This window comes from Macaca thibetana, chromosome 12, assembly GCF_024542745.1.
Source record: "Macaca thibetana thibetana isolate TM-01 chromosome 12, ASM2454274v1, whole genome shotgun sequence".
Lineage (NCBI taxonomy): Eukaryota > Metazoa > Chordata > Mammalia > Primates > Cercopithecidae > Macaca > Macaca thibetana.
In genome coordinates this window covers 70,439,428-70,455,583 of record NC_065589.1, presented here as the reverse complement: position 1 = coordinate 70,455,583, position 16,156 = coordinate 70,439,428, and the positions used below count along the sequence as shown (strand labels likewise).

At 40.5% G+C, this 16,156-nt stretch overlaps 1 protein-coding gene across 3 annotated transcripts in view; it reads left to right on the top strand.

The window, feature by feature from the left end:
• The window catches only part of ITGA6 (integrin subunit alpha 6), a 79,457-nt gene that overhangs the window by 33,219 nt on the left and 30,082 nt on the right, over positions 1 to 16,156 (top strand). For 2 of the 3 annotated variants that reach the window (XM_050751321.1, XM_050751322.1), the window contains exons 2-9: positions 4,894 to 5,018; positions 6,852 to 6,931; positions 8,486 to 8,741; positions 10,392 to 10,523; positions 13,456 to 13,666; positions 14,332 to 14,525; positions 14,984 to 15,072; positions 15,779 to 15,897. In XM_050751321.1, coding sequence (XP_050607278.1) covers positions 4,894 to 5,018; positions 6,852 to 6,931; positions 8,486 to 8,741; positions 10,392 to 10,523; positions 13,456 to 13,666; positions 14,332 to 14,525; positions 14,984 to 15,072; positions 15,779 to 15,897 — 1,206 coding nt within the window. Of the gene's footprint in view, positions 1 to 4,893; positions 5,019 to 6,851; positions 6,932 to 8,485; positions 8,742 to 10,391; positions 10,524 to 12,188; positions 12,306 to 13,455; positions 13,667 to 14,331; positions 14,526 to 14,983; positions 15,073 to 15,778; positions 15,898 to 16,156 lie in introns of all 3 variants that reach the window. The other variant, XM_050751323.1, reaches the window with a different exon arrangement.

Genomic DNA, 16,156 nt, shown 5'->3' with positions numbered 1-16,156 from the left:
CATTAAGTCCTTTATTTTTGATTTCCTATCATTTGTACTTATTACTTAAGCAAAAAGTAAATCCTGAGTTTGAAAATGGGTTAAATGTAGAGGTGACACAATTGCCACAGTATTTCTACTTTCTAACTTTTTAGGTCTTAATTTGGACAAACTAAGAAGGCTGTGTTTTAAATTAAGCAATAATAGTGTTCTTGTTCTAATGGTGCAATATTTCATGTTTCCTCTGACTAGCTTGCATAGCTAGGGGCAGAATCTTTAATCCTTGAGGAAATGAATTACTGCCAAAGACAGTGAAGCAAAGCCGCCATTGTCCTTGGAGTTTTAAAAGTGTCCCAGTGTTCAGAACTTTTGAAGTATTTTTGCAAAAGTATACCAGCTCTCTTTGGGGGAGAACTTGAATATATGAAACGGGTGTGGCTTACTTGAAGAATTTTGAAATAACCTTGTGTTCATAGCATGATAGTGAGTCCTGAGTCTTTGTGCCCACAGCTCTGATTATACTCCAAAGATCTGAATTTATATCATATCCCCAGTTACTGTTAAACTTATATCGTTAGATTTTTACATTCCATTTAAGAATTTCAATGTTTATTTCTTATCTTTAAAGATGATATTGTGGTTTATGAGTTTTGCCTTTTAAGTGTGGGTTTCTGATATGTTGAAATTCCAAGGCAGTTTTTATTTCAGTGCAGCTTTAAAATTCAGTGGAGGTCATTGTCCACTGGCCGGTTGTGAAATGATCTTAGTTCACACCCAGATTCTTGCCCTGTGTTTAGTTTTTCTTGCCTTGACTGGATATGGGAATAGACCTCTTAGGCTCTGCTCTGTTAATTTCCACCACTTCCCTACAAATGCCCTAACTCATATCCCTTGGTCCCTGTCACACTGAAGGTCGAGTTGTCACATAGCTCTTACTTCCTTCATACGTACTGGGATGGTCAGTAATGAGTGCTGCCGCTGCCCTGGTCCTAGGAGTTGCTGCAAGCATCCTGGTGGTGCCCAGAGAGTACCTGCTTTTCACACTGAACCATCTAGGTGGCCTGGGTCCAGTTTTTGGCGTTTAAGGGCCTTGGAGGGAAAGGGAAGAAAGCTGGAATTTGAGCATAAATTGGATTTTGTGTGGGCTGAGGGTCTTCCTAGGTGTAGACTGTCCCTGCTGGACCTGTACCCACTGTGCTAGCTCAGGAGCCAACTGTGTTCTGAACAGCTTCGACCAGCACCCAGACCCTAAATGACCTAGATTAGGAAGTAGATAGGTTGTTCTCTGCTGTCATTGTTTGGACACAGCTCTATTTACCTTACTTATTGTTCCTGCTCCCCATAGCCTCAGCTAATGGGCTGTGTTCTCCTGCCTTTAAGGCTGGTTCCAGGCAGAATTTAAGAGCCTTTGCTTGTTTCCTGAACCAGGGAGTACAGCTTTACCTTGAAGACGAAGGCACCTCCAGTTGCAGAATGTGGTTGGGGTTACTGTGTTTCTCATCAAGGTGTAGCTTTACCTTACCTTTCCATGATGGGTTCTGCCACCTTATCGCAGTGGGTTGCAGGAGACCAGGTGCAACCGGAGCAGGGGCGCCCTCTGCTGCTGGGTGTCTGCTCTTCTTCCCACAGCCGCCCAGGGGATTTGTGAGGGGCAGTGGAACACCCCTGCTTCCTCCATCCCCTGCAGGACCACCCCACGTGGAGGAAGGACAGTGCCAGGACCATGTGCAGGCAAAGCCTGCCCAGAAGCAGTGCAACAGCTAAAGTTATTCTCCGTGGGTACGTTTCTCTTGTTGCTTGCAGGTCTCTTCTCGAATCTGTTGTCCTTTTCCCCCAAACCACCCTGCTGCCCCCATCCTTTCGTGTGGTCTGCTGTCATCTGCAGTAGCCACCGCATGTAAGACACGAAGACCTCTTCTGCAAGAGCTTGGTGTGGGCATTTGTGAAATTTTGTCACCACACCCCCTGTAACCAGCCAACAAATTCGAGTTAAATGCCTGTTCTTTGTCCCACACATATTAGTTACAGAGAGTGGAGAACAAGTAGCAGATAGTAGCTGGGGGAAGCCAACCCACTCTGAGGGACTGGGCATGTGAATGGGACAACATCCACAGCTTTTTTTAAACCACAGGACACCCAAAAGCAGCTGTACCCTGCAGGGCACGGCAGGCTGCAGAAGCCTGGGTCTCAGGGTCTCTGACCCTTTATCCTTTAGCGCTGCTGACCAGGCTGCCGATCCTCGACCCCTTCTTGTCACCCCATCGTGTGCTTCTCCCTTTCCTCTGGCTCTTTCCCTTGCAGCCTTTGCATGTGCTGTGCTCCTTACCTGGCCACCTCCAGCCCCACTGTCATCTCTTAGTGACATCCTCCCTTCCTCTCCAGCAGATGCTGGTGCCCACAGCACTCTGTTCCGTCCTCTCATTACCTCTAGCTCCCTGTGGTTTCATGACGTCATGACCTGTTCACGGATCAGGCTTCCCCAGGCCAGAGATTGAGGAGTGGGGGCAATTCCTTATTCATCCTAGGAGGCTCTTCATCAGTGTTTGTTGAGTGAATACGTGAACGAATGTGGGAATGGGGTAAACAGGAAATGAGCCCTGTGTCTGCCTTAGGTAGCTTGGGTGTGGGTGAGAAGAGGAAGTGGTTAGAGAAGACACACCGTTAAGACACTGGGACTCCTGTGCTGCTTTTTCTAAGGCTTCTCTTTGCTGGTGGTTACCTTTACAGGAAATCTCTTACCCAGCCTTCACCCAAATGCAATAATGTTTTCCTTCCTTCCCTCTACTTATCTCTATTATCTTAACTTTATCAACATTATCAACATACAGAACAGTTTTGATTGTGATGTTTTACTTGTGTAAGTTTTGCCCTTTCAACTAGGTTGTAAACTTGAAATCCTGGGTTTTACTTCCTAAGCAGCTTTGTAAAGAAATGGAGACAACATTGCACCAAGGTAATTTTTGTCATGGCCACCCACTAGCTGTGAGATCTTGGGGGATGAGTAATGAAGCTCCTCAAGGTCTCTGTTTCTTTATCTGTAAAATTGGAGGACTGGTCTCTCTCAGGGGCTTCCAGTGTGAAAAAGTCCTGGGGTTCTGGGCCTCTGATCCTGGCACCCCACTTATCCCTTCCAGCGCCCACCACATGACTCCACCTCTGACATCTGCCAAGTACAGTAATTGAACACATTCACCTCATAGTCTGGGCCAGTTCACCTCCCAGGTACTTGTTTGTTGGTGTTCCTGGGATCAGGGACATCACTGGAATAGGTGTGGGGCAGACCTGTGGGGACCCTGTGGCCCCAGCCTTGCCTCTGTCCTCTGTCAAGAAGGTTCAGGCACCAAGGACACTGCTCCAGTTGTATGTGTCAGTTCTGTACCTTGGTGTGTGCTGTTTTGTTCCTTCAAATGTAGGGTGAGTTTGGAGGTGGAGGCTGACTCTGACTGTCCAGGGATCTGGGAGGAAGGACAGTGCTGGGGCTATATGTTCTCCATGAGCCACCCCTCCTTCTCTGTCCAGGCATCATCTAGCCCCCTTCCCTGCTTTCCTGCTTTCCAGGTACACTTGCCTCCCATGGCACCTGCTGCATGATAATGGTTTAAAAAAAAATGTTGAATCCTTTATTGGAATGATTCCTTTATTGGAACCCAACAGGCAGGAAGGTAATAGACTATTTGGTTTGTATTTTCACTTGTTTTGCTTTTGCGTCTGAGATTTGTGGGTTTCTTGACGGCCAGGAGTGGCTTGTTTTCTGTTGTAAGAGGTTGTTGTTTGTACAGGTTCGTGTTTCCAGTCCTTTCCTCAGCTCCAGCCTTGTTTCCAAAACTCTCAGCTCTTGGTTTATCTCTGTCCAGTCAGGTGTGTGTTCTTTGTCTTTGTTTCTTGTCCTAGTTGTTCCATGAGTCAGCCAGGCCTCAAAGATTGTGTAAACCTATGGTGAGTAAAGCTGTTAGCAAAAGAGACCTAGCAACAAGGTCGTTGGGTCTCTAAAGAGCTGTCCAGCTGTGAGATGGTGAAATTTTAAGGACTGTGGATTTGGATTGGGGGCCTCCTTATAGGAGATAAAAACACGCGGTTGGAGAGAAGAAGGAATATTACAGTGCCTAGTACATAAGTGGAGCTACCCCAGTTGTCCCTGAATCCTTTGTGGGAGATTGATAGGATGAGAGAGGACGAATAAGGAAGTAAGAACTGACTTGGAAGAACAAAAATCAACTTGTACACCTCAAATATATCTGCTTTTTATTTGTCCATAAAATCCTGGGTTTTTTTGTCCTTGAAATCCTGGGTTTTACTTCCTAAGCAGCTTTGTAATAAAACTGGAGGTAAAAAAAGAATTGGGAAGAGGCCAAGGCTGCAAGTGAATAATTCAGTTGAGTTGTATCTTACTTACTGTTTAGGTTCTCCCAATCAGTGTATAAACTGAAAATCTAAGATACAGTCAGAATTACTCTCAAACTACCTCAGGAAGGCACAGTGTTAGAAACTGACATATTATTGCTTATTACATTTGGTGTGGCCATTTTTTCCTCCCATTGTCACAAGTATTTGGTTTCTTCTCTTGAGTTTCATATGATATCCCTGGCATCATAGGGGCTTAGAGGTTGTATTCTATGAAGAGGGTGTGTTTTAAACACCAGATCATATCCAGCAGGAAATGCTGATACCATCAGAGACAGGCCTCTTTTCCCCGTTTTGGTATCCCCTCTTTGGCCTCCCTGTGTAGTTGTGTTTGTGCGTTTTACGTGAACCAGCCATAGGAGTCTACGTTTGTTCTCACTCACTGCCTAAGCTGTGGAAGAATTAGTGGACTCCTAGACAGAGAATAATCCCATTATCTCCTAGTTCGGACTGATTTACATGTTAAATGTATATTAAATTCACATCTCCAAATTGTTTCTGTTTCATCAACAGGTTGCTCGTGGGGGCCCCGCGGGCAGAAGCGCTTCCACTGCAGAGAGCCAACAGAACTGGAGGGCTGTACAGCTGCGACATCACCGCCCGGGGGCCATGCACACGCATCGAATTTGATAACGATGGTGCGTTCCTGTCCCTCACTCAGCCTTCACTCCGGCAGCTTGCCCGTACTTTTTCCCTGAGGGAGGAGAGTGGGGACAAACATTTATTCTTGTAGAGAGGACCTCTTTCAATTGCATCAACCTTGACTGTTTTTTATTTGCCCTGAAAATACTTTACTTTCTAAATCATACTGGGATGCCGCGTGTTTTGCTGTTCCTCCTAACCATGGTTACTAAACCAATATGGTGTAGGGATGTTGCCACCTAGTGATGTGTTGAGATTCTGCAGGGGGTCGTGGAAAAACTGATTTCATAGCAATGAAGAGAATGAATGAGCGTATCTTGTATTCATCAGCCAAAAGTTCTCACATGCTGTTAAAATATTTGGGAGAAAGACAGTTTTAAATATCAGACCCCTTTGGAATGAGAGCTGGCTAACAGAGATAAAATTTTCCCTACTGTCTCGTATAGAGACTTGTTTTGTTAAGGACTCTGGATAGGTAGAAGATACCATGAGGTAGGCATGTTGACATCCAGTGTACCTGGCTTCTTGTAGGTTGAGCAGAGCTATTAGTGTACTGAGAAGCTCTAGCCAAACCTCATTTGATATGCTCGGTCTAAGTAGATTTGCAGATTCGTGTTTATGTTCTTCTCTTGCTTCTTCATCTTTTAGAAATAACATTCGTTGGCCAGGCACGGTGGCTCACACCCGTAATCCTAGCATTTTGGGAGGCCGAGTTGGGTGGATCATTTGAGGTCAGGAGTTCAAGATCAACCTGGCCAACATGGTGAAACCCCGTCTATACTAAAAATACAAAAATTAGCTGGGTGTGGTGGTGCACGCCTGTAGTCCCAGCTACTTAGGAGGCTGAGGCATGAGAATTGCTTGAACCTGGGAGGCAGATGCTGCAGTGAGCCAGAATCGTGCCACTGCACTCCAGCCTGGGTGACAGAGCAAAATACATCTCAAAAAAAAAAAAAAAAAAAAGAAGAAAAAGAAATAACGTGTTCATTTATTAGAAAATAATATGTGTTAATTTTAAGAAACTGGTAAAATACACCTATGAAGAATAAAAAACAAAATCCACTGACAATCTCAGTATATAGACTTATTTTTTAACATTTTGGCGTTTTTCCCTCTGGCTAAAGTTGTTTAGTTTCATATTTTTGTAATGATTCAAGATTAAAACTTGTATCTGTGTTACTGCTCATCCAGGAGTGCAAAAATTTGGATATAGGTCACACAGTGGGTTTAAATTGATACTGAAATGAGCACATGGTGGTGGTTGTGGTCCCCCTCTCTCTGACTAACAATAACTCGCCTGTTTGGCATTGATACATTGTCAGTTACAAGATCCTAAAGTAAATCTGAGTCTTTTTCTCCCATCTCCAGTAAAGAACATTTAATGCTGTTACATAAAAAAAATTGGGGAGTATATAGAGAAGTACCCATTTTTTTGTTAGTTTAGATGGTAGCTGGAGTTTTGAATACTAGATTTTACATTGTTGCCTTTAGAGATGTATTTTGGAGGGCTCCCTTAGTCTTACACTTTCACTTACCTTCTGCATTCAGGACCCTGGGTATCAAGAGAGGGCAAAGGGTATTGTTGGACAAAATAGGTGACTATATAGAGTTAAGTATTTTATGTTTCAAATTTTTGAAAGATTTTTACCAAAAACCACTTTTCTGTTTCCTTGAGATGACAAGTAATTTTTCTGGATTGAGTAACTGAATTTATCGAGTAGCTAGACTCAGAGTCAAGGCCATTTGGAAACAGTTGCTTGTATTTTTGTTCAGTGATGGTTTCTAGCATGTGCAGTCACTTGGAAGGCTAACTGTGCTCCTTTTTACAGCTGACCCCACGTCAGAAAGCAAGGAAGATCAGTGGATGGGGGTCACCGTCCAGAGCCAAGGTCCGGGGGGCAAGGTCGTGGTAAGTGTAGAGACACATGTTCATCCTATACTGTTGGACTGCTGGTTACATGCCAGCACCAGGCTTACAGCAGGGGACAAAGCAGGGAGCATACATTCTAGTGAACTTACTGCTTTAAAGCAGGAATGGATGTTAAGAAGAAATCAGGCTGGGTGTGGTGGCTAACGCCTGTAATCCCAACACTTTGTGAGGCTGAGGCGGGTGGATCACCTGAGGTCAGGGGTTTGAGACCAGCCTGACCAATATGATGAAACCCCATCTCTACTAAAAGTACAAAACTTAGTCGGGCATAGTGGCATGTGCCTATAATCCCAGCTACTTGGGAGACTGAAACAGGAGAATTGCTTGAACCTGGGAGGCGGAGGTTGCAAGAGTAAAACTCTGTCTCAAAAAAAAAAAAAAAAAAGAAGAAGAAGTAATCAAAGCCTTATTTCTCCTGTGATTCCTGATATACTTTGAAGCAATCACACAACCTACTTTTCTTTAGAACTTTCAGATTTGAATAACTTATTAAAGAACCTTTACTATATATTCCTAAAACTCTAGATGGTATTAAAAACAAAACAAAACTAGACATCATTTCTATCCTTGGAATTTTATAGCTTTATAGATAGTAAAAATATGGGCATGGTCTTGGAAAGTAATAACCAGGTAGTTTTAAACTCTTGTTATTTATTCTGAGTTTTTTCAAATAGAAGGGATAGCAAAGAAAAGAGGGTTTGTTAGGTGGATTGGGCTAGATGGTCATGGCAATGTCTTCCTGGTTGGAATATGATAATCTTTTTGTCTCCTTCAAAATCTGGTTGCTGTAATGAAATTTATACAGAATTTTGAGGAAAAAACGTTAGTGAACATTGAGTTTTGATATTTGAGGAATGACACTTTTGGGAAATTGAGTCGATATTATATTTTTAGCCTGTGTTTACATGGAGGGTAGCCATTCATACCCTGTAGAAGTTATAGAGATTATTTCTGTCTCTTCTGGTCTTGTAATTCTCTCTACCTTGTAAAAGTAGGCATATTTTGGGAAATAATCTCAGAGCTCAGGGTGTGAGTTAGGACTGAGTTCAAGGAAATAGTGTGGGGAAAAGGAAATGTTTTAGCTGTATTTGTTTGATCCCTATGAAAACAGGTCCATGATTTCTCTCCTCTAGAACATAATTACCCACTTTCACACTGATGTTCTCAAGGTTAATACAGCCACTAGAAGCCAATTTGAATTAAGAAAATGAAATAAGGTGTTTCCCTTTGTTTATGTGACAGGTAAATTTACAAATGAATTGCCTATGGATACAGATTGTCATTCAATACCTGGATTGGAGCATTATTCTTAGTGAGAATAAGACACATTCTAGTTTCTGTATGCCTTGATAATGGTCTTCTTAATGCCACTTTGGGGAATATTTGCTGGTCTGGGATCCAGTCCCAAGATGAGGACATGCTTAATCATCCTTTTTAGAATTAACCTCTGTATTGACCATTTTATCTATATGTAATTTTTTAAAAACAAGGTTTATAGACAAGAATGGGCTACTTTCTTCCATCTGCTTGCAGACATGTGCTCACCGATATGAAAAAAGGCAGCATGTTAATACGAAGCAGGAATCCCGAGACATCTTTGGGCGGTGTTATGTCCTGAGCCAGAATCTCAGGATTGAAGACGATATGGATGGGGGAGATTGGAGCTTTTGTGATGGGCGATTGAGAGGCCATGAGAAATTTGGCTCTTGCCAGCAAGGTGTAGCAGCTACTTTTACTAAAGACTTTCATTACATTGTATTTGGAGCCCCGGGTACTTACAACTGGAAAGGTATGACCTTTGTATTTATAGAAATAGAGATTAGAATGTCTCCCTAATTTCTGTAATATGATTTTGTACCATGATTTAGTACATTTTGAGCTAAAATGTGTTAGAAGACATTTGTATATTATGAAAGTTGGGTAGGCTATTAAAAATCTCTAAACAATATGATTTTTAAAAGCTAATAATAGTAGAATGTATGTTTTAGTGTTGACGTTCTTTTCTCCTCTACCAGTACTTTAATTCAGGTAGTTAACTTTTTTAAGTAGGAATATAATAATTAACATTAGTATTTTTTGCTGTTTTATATTTGTGTGGCTCATGAAGCTAGAAGTGTTAATTTTAAGTTAGTGATCTGAAAACTTAGGAGAATTAAATAATGGTATATACAAATAACAGTGTATTAACATGGACATTAATAACTGTATTAATATGGACATTTCTCTCTGTATATGTTATTTTCAAAGGCCATGCTTTGCTAATAATTCAGTAAAGTTAGAAGGGCAGATTACAGACAAATTGGGGAATTTTGAGGTATAATTTCAGATATGTGAGGAAAAGTTGTTTGATTATTGTGATGTGAGTAAATGGAGATGTGGAGAGGTAAAGAGGAAAATGGCCCACATTTTTTGACTATGTGAACCTGGTCAGTTCCTGCTAAGCAGTTTAACGTCTCTGAAGAAATTAAGCAGGCATAGAAAATGCTGTATCATAAAAGACAATTAACCTGTCATCCATGGTGAAGAGAACTGCAGCTGATTTGAAAATAAGCCATTTTTGAGAAATTTATTAATATAAGTCACATAACACTTTCACTCATCAGGGAGAACTTAGGAAAATGTTCCCCTTTCCATTCAAAAATGTGTTTTAATTCTGGTTCTAAATGAATTTTCAACACCGTTCTCTGTGTGCAATCTTCAAGGGTAATTTCCCTTTGCCCCCCACCTCACCCCAACAGGATCTTCATGTACAGTATTTCCCAGGTTATTTTGACCTAACTGAAATTACATGTTGAATTTAGTTTTATTTTAGCCTGAATAAATGCCATATACAGTAAAACAAAACACAAACATCCACCAATTATGTATATTTTAATTCACGGAAAATATGGTTTTCTTGCTTTATAAACCCTGACCTAAAATGTTGCCATTTAAAGTCATATAGTGATTTGGGCTTACTATATGAAATCTTATGTTTTAAATTACTAATTGTAAGAATATTTAGAAGATGAAATCTTGGTTAAAGTGATTGAAGAAAAGATCAATATGTCTCACTTTTACACTGCTGAAAAAGGACAACTTGAGGCGGGATTACAGAGAACGTAAAATATATGTATCAAGTTCATGTCATTTAAAAATTTGTTCTCTGTAGGTTTTGTTAACTAAGCAAACCTTCCATTTTTCATCTAGTTTCATGGCATTATAAAGACAGTTCATGAAAATGCATGGGACATTTTTTAATGACTCAAATTTCTTTCTCATAAAAATTTACGCAAACATACTTAACAACCATAAAAGTCATCTCTGTCCTTCCTTTTTTTCCTTCAAATTTTTTTTCCTGTAACTAGTGATAGCATGGGGGATGTTTATTAGGAACCATTTATTTTCTTTTGTTTCATCTTCATTTTTTGTTGTTGTTTTTACCATTTCATTCCTTTAGGGATTGTTCGTGTAGAGCAAAAGAATAACACTTTTTTTGACATGAACATCTATGAAGATGGGCCTTATGAAGTTGGTGGAGAGACTGAGCATGATGAAAGTCTCGTTCCTGTTCCTGCTAACAGTTACTTAGGTAGGAGCAGGCACAGATGGCTGCCTTTGCCCACCTTCTCAGATACTTTGTGTGAAACTCCCTCGCAGGGCCTACTGCCCCTGGACTTCTAGGCTGAGAAGAGGCCAGGTGGGGCCGGGACCTGTGGCCACTTTTGCTGCAACTTGATAAGCTTGGTGATCTAGAGGCGTTATTAACCTGACCGATGCCTGGGATCCTTTCTTTCTGACTGGGGCTCCCTCAAAGGGGGGAAGAAACCTATTATCACCTAAAATCGTCCGTCCTTCTTCCTGCTTGGAAGTCTGTCTCTTGAGCTAATGGCGGCCTCCGTAACCTGAAACAGTTTGTTCATGCAGCCATGAAAATGTGCATGGGTGTTCACAGTAAGCTGAGCTCTTTGTTCAGTGCCTCTTTCCAGAGATACTCTTAAGAACTGCATTTAATAAAGTTACTCTTAAGTGGCAAGTCAAGACCTCCAGGTCCTCCCTCTGTGATTGTGGTTCTCCGAGGATTGGCCCTGCTTCTGGATTGGGACCCCCATGTCACAGGGCCCCGCAGATGGATAAAAGCTTCCCAGTGGAGGTTGAGCAGGACTGCTAAAGCGGCTTTCAGGACACCCAGACTGTGTCTAAGGGCCAATTCCTTAACTCCTAAGGCTTGTTTGCATGACTAATGGGTGTCCTAAGTTATTCATGTGCATTATGGTAATTACACAAAGCCTTTTAAAAGCTTTAATTCTTGGTATGAGTTGACATAAAGAATAATTACTGTGGATTTCTTGGAAAAAATATAAAAAACTTCTAAATAGTAACCTGTTTTTTAAAAAAATGGAGAAAAGTACCCAGATGTTAGGGTATTACTGGAACAATGGAAGGTAAAAAATGAAAAAACAGGTATAGATATATGAATAATTTCAAACAATGTGCTAGTAAACACGCATTAAGAAGTTGTTCAGGCCCGGCCTGGTGGCTCACACTTGTAATCCCAACACTTTGGGAGCCCGAGGTGGGCAGATTACTTGAGGCCAGGAGTTCAAGACCAGCCTGGCCAATTCAGCAAAACCCCTTCTCTACTAAAAATACAAAAATATTAGCCAGGCATGGTGGTGCACTTCTGTAGTCCCAGCTACTCAGGAGGCTGAGGTAGGAGAATCACTTGAACCTGCAAGGTTGAAGTTGCAGTAAGCTGTGATTGCACCGCTGCCCTCCAGTCTGGGCAACAGAGCAGGACCCTGCCTCAGAATGTTTTATTTAGGGATTACTTATGACAAAAATTAATTGTAATTACACTGGCCAAGAAACCAATACTTTGGTCTTTAAGATGGATGGCTGTGGATTTTATAAATGTGCTTGCTGTCAGAACATACGAAAATATGAAGCATTTTTTCTGAAATACATTTGCCACTTATAGAATGGATTTCCTCAAAAGTGAATGCCTGAGAAAGATATCAAACTCATATTGTTACATTTGGCTTGTCTGTGCTGTGTGTGAATCTGTCACTTCAAAAGATTGGAGGGTTTGGGGGAATAAAATGATCCGCTTGAGGTTTTGGAAGCTGGCAATGAGAGCAGCTTGACGGATGCAGTGGTGGCCTCCTCATCCAGCGAGAACAGCAGTGGCTGTCCTGCCTCTTACCAAGCATAATTACTTTTTCTTCAATTTCTTCCGTCCCGTGCATGCGTACAGGCTTGCTGTTTTTGACCAGCGTTTCCTATACAGATCCTGATCAGTTTGTTTATAAAACACGGCCTCCCCGGGAGCAGCCTGACACATTCCCTGATGTGATGATGAATAGCTACCTAGGTTTGTGACCTCTGCGATGACAAATAAATTGTCTTGGTTGTGGTCATTAACATTTTTTTTTTGATCCATACGGAGCATAAATCTTTTTATGTCCTATTTTGTTTCCATTGAAGCACACACAAAAAGCATGCCATGGTTGGGGCTCTGTGGCCAGATGGCTGGATTCCATATTGCCCTCTCTAATCTGGTGGCTCATGTTTTTTAATTCACTTCACAATTTGAGAACTGTAACGGTAGTGGTGAAGTTTTTCATAAGTAAAACCCAATAAAGAGGGTGAGCTTATATTATTCTGCATCTGCTTCACCTTTCTATATAAACATTTACTTAATTTGAACGGTTTTGATATGGGCACTTCTATTTGCTTTTCACCAGATCTCTTATTTTTGTAATCTGACATCCTACCTGATGCTTTATAATGGGAGTGTCCTAATGTTTTCTGCCCTCTGAACAAGTATATAACTGATACCAATGACAACTTCCTCACCTCTGTTGTTTATACTAGGTTCTCAAATACCATGTATCATCAGTCATTGTTTTGTCTGCATGTTTGTGTCTGAGAACTAAGTTGGTCCAAAACAATGAAATGCTATCTATGGTGGTGATAGCATTTGTTTTTGTCTGATTACCAAAGAGATTGATGCCTCTTACCAAGCTTAATTACTTTTTCTTCAATTTTATTTTATTCCTGTAAAAATACTGGCCATTAAATTATAGCAGAACCCTATAATATGCAGTCAATTATGCTTCAAGTCAGGTTGTATTCTCTGTGTAAATGATGTAACATAACCAAATTATTCCTAGACAATTCAGTATCTAGCTTGATCTCCTTTTACCACAGTTCTAATATTAAAATCAGGTGCAAATTGATTCTTAAGATGTATGAATACTTCAAAATTCAAGTTATACATAAGTTTTTTTCATTGAAAGTCTTAATATCCATAGAAAGCAGTAAATTTGCTAGCCCCAGGACTTTGTCCTTGGGTCAAATCTGAACTCTGTCACTCATATTACAAATGTGATAGCTGGTGGGAAGGTCAGGAGGAGAGAGGGGTGGGAAGCCAGAGGAAGAGGTAATGATGGAGTTACCCATGTCATAGGCCTAAAATATATGGATTGATGTGAGGGGCTGTATATATTTTGTTTTTCTAGGTTTTTCTTTGGACTCAGGGAAAGGTATTGTTTCTAAAGATGAGATCACTTTTGTATCTGGTGCTCCCAGAGCCAATCACAGTGGAGCCGTGGTTTTGCTAAGGAGAGATATGAAGTCTGCACATCTCCTCCCTGAGCACATATTCGATGGAGAAGGTCTGGCCTCTTCATTTGGCTATGATGTGGCGGTGGTGGACCTCAACAAGGATGGGTGAGAATACCTCAGGTTATTTTAGGCTGCAAATCATTGCTGCTTTGACTAGCTTCTGTAGGCCTTGAGAAGAGCCGTCCTTTCAGGTTGATTGATGTAAAGAATATTTTTACTGCCACATTTCTACCAACCCATCTTTATCATTTGTATGATGGCAGCAGCCAGACATTCATCTCCTTCCCCCAGGGTATAGGATTATATTTTTGATTTTCAGTTTTTACTTGCATGTTGGGATTATGGGTCCATGAGAATTAAAATTTGAAAAAAATGAACTCAGAAAACACTTGCATGATTCTGTTCTGTGGCTTCATATGGGGCTGATGGAGCATCAGCTCCTGTTGAAAATAGGGATTGGTGATAAAGTCAAAAACAGATCCATGGCTGTTGGTGCCAGTTGGGGTGGGGTAGAATAGTGAGGTGTTAATGGGAGTCCTGCTGCACTGTGGTTCTAACTTGAGGAACTTGCTTTGCGTTCTTACCCTTAGTATTTTTCTTGGGGCATTTTTTACAGGCTACCTTGGTTTTTAAAAAATGCTATAATTGAGTCATAAATTCTGGAGTTGAGGGCCTTTCTATTATATCTCTCTGTAACCTTAGTACCTAGACTGGTGTTGCTGGTATGTTAGCTGTTGGTTCATGGCTCTTTCCCCTCATTATGTTTTTAGGTGGCAAGATATAGTTATTGGAGCCCCACAGTATTTTGATAGAGATGGAGAAGTTGGAGGTGCAGTGTATGTCTACATGAACCAGCAAGGCAGATGGAATAATGTGAAGCCAATTCGTCTTAATGGAACCAAAGATTCTATGTTTGGCATTGCAGTAAAAAATATTGGAGATATTAATCAAGATGGCTACCCAGGTAGATAATAGATTATGAAATGGCTGTGATTATAGATAATTTGATTGTTTAAATAATAGCACTGCTGGGCACAGTGGCTCATGCCTATAATCCCAGAACTTTGGGAGGCCGAGGTGGGTGGATCACCTGAGGTCATGAGTTTGAGACCAGCCTGACCAACATGGGGAAACTAAAAATACAAATTAGCTGAGTGTGGTGGCACATGCCTGTAATACCAGCTACTCCCAGCTTTGGGAAGCTGAGGCAGGAGAATCGCTTGAACCTGGGGGACAGAGGTTGCGGTGAGCCAAGATTGCTCCATCGCACTCCAACCTGGGCAACAGGAGCGAAACTCCATCTCAAAAAAAAAAAAAGCCAAACGAATAAATAATAGTGCTTATGTCATCTTACTTTAAAACATTATACTGGAGTGTTTCTAAAGTGTTTCTTAAAATGTTAAAATGTCATGTTGTCAACAGATATTGCAGTTGGAGCTCCGTATGATGACACGGGAAAGGTTTTTATCTATCATGGATCTGCAAATGGAATAAATACCAAACCTACACAGGTAACCACATAACCTGGATTTCTACAGCTACAGTCTCAACTTTTTGCCCTGTAATAAAATATTTAGGTTTAAGTGACTTTTCACACAAATTTTATTTACAAATCCACAATAGTATAGATTTTTAAAAAATGTATTACTAGAAGATACCTTCAGAAAATATAAATGCAATTACTTGCTTGTTCTAATTGTAAAATTTCTTAGATATCTAAGTTAGGAATCAAAGTAATCCAAAGCAAAAGAATGTTATTCTACCCTGACGGCATAAAGAGAGGAGACGTGATATATTCTCTTTAGTAGCGTAGTAAATAGAGATGAAACTGGGCAAACAAAATAGATTACTGTAACTACATGGAGGACGTAGATACAAAAAATTAAAAATTTCTTTTGAGAAAAATAAGACTTGTAGGGAGGGTAGGGAGATTTGGTTTGAAATGGCCTGATTGACTTAATACAGTAAACAAGCTAATCAGAAATGGGGTCTTTTATGTTTTGAGAGACTGTGTAAATCAGATGACTTTTATGAAATTCAATGTATGAAGTGTTAGATCATGTAGATATTTATGACTCATATATAATTTCATATAATTTACTTATAAGTGAACTCTCAAATTCCAGTTCAAAAGAAACTTGTGTGTCTTTTTCAAAGCATAGTTAAGAAGCTTATGTTGCAAGCATAATGTCCATTTGGATGACCTCTGTATTTCAGGTTCTCAAGGGTAAATCACCTTATTTTGGATATTCAATTGCTGGAAACATGGACCTTGATCGAAATTCCTACCCTGATGTTGCTGTTGGTTCCCTCTCAGATTCAGTAACTATTTTCAGGTCTGTTATCTATGATTTTAGTGTTAAGCATGTTCTATAATCAGGTTACACTAAAATGTTGACCTTTTGGGTTGAAATTTGTCATACTTACACTTCAAAGGTTTATATGAATTGCAAAGCTATTTCTTTGTCTTTTGAAGGTAGTAAACAATGTAATAAAAACCTGTTTTCTAAAATCTTTTAAAGTATTTGAGGAAAACATAGATCCAATTTTGATGAAAAAACAAAACACATATAAAACGTGACAGTACAAAGAATA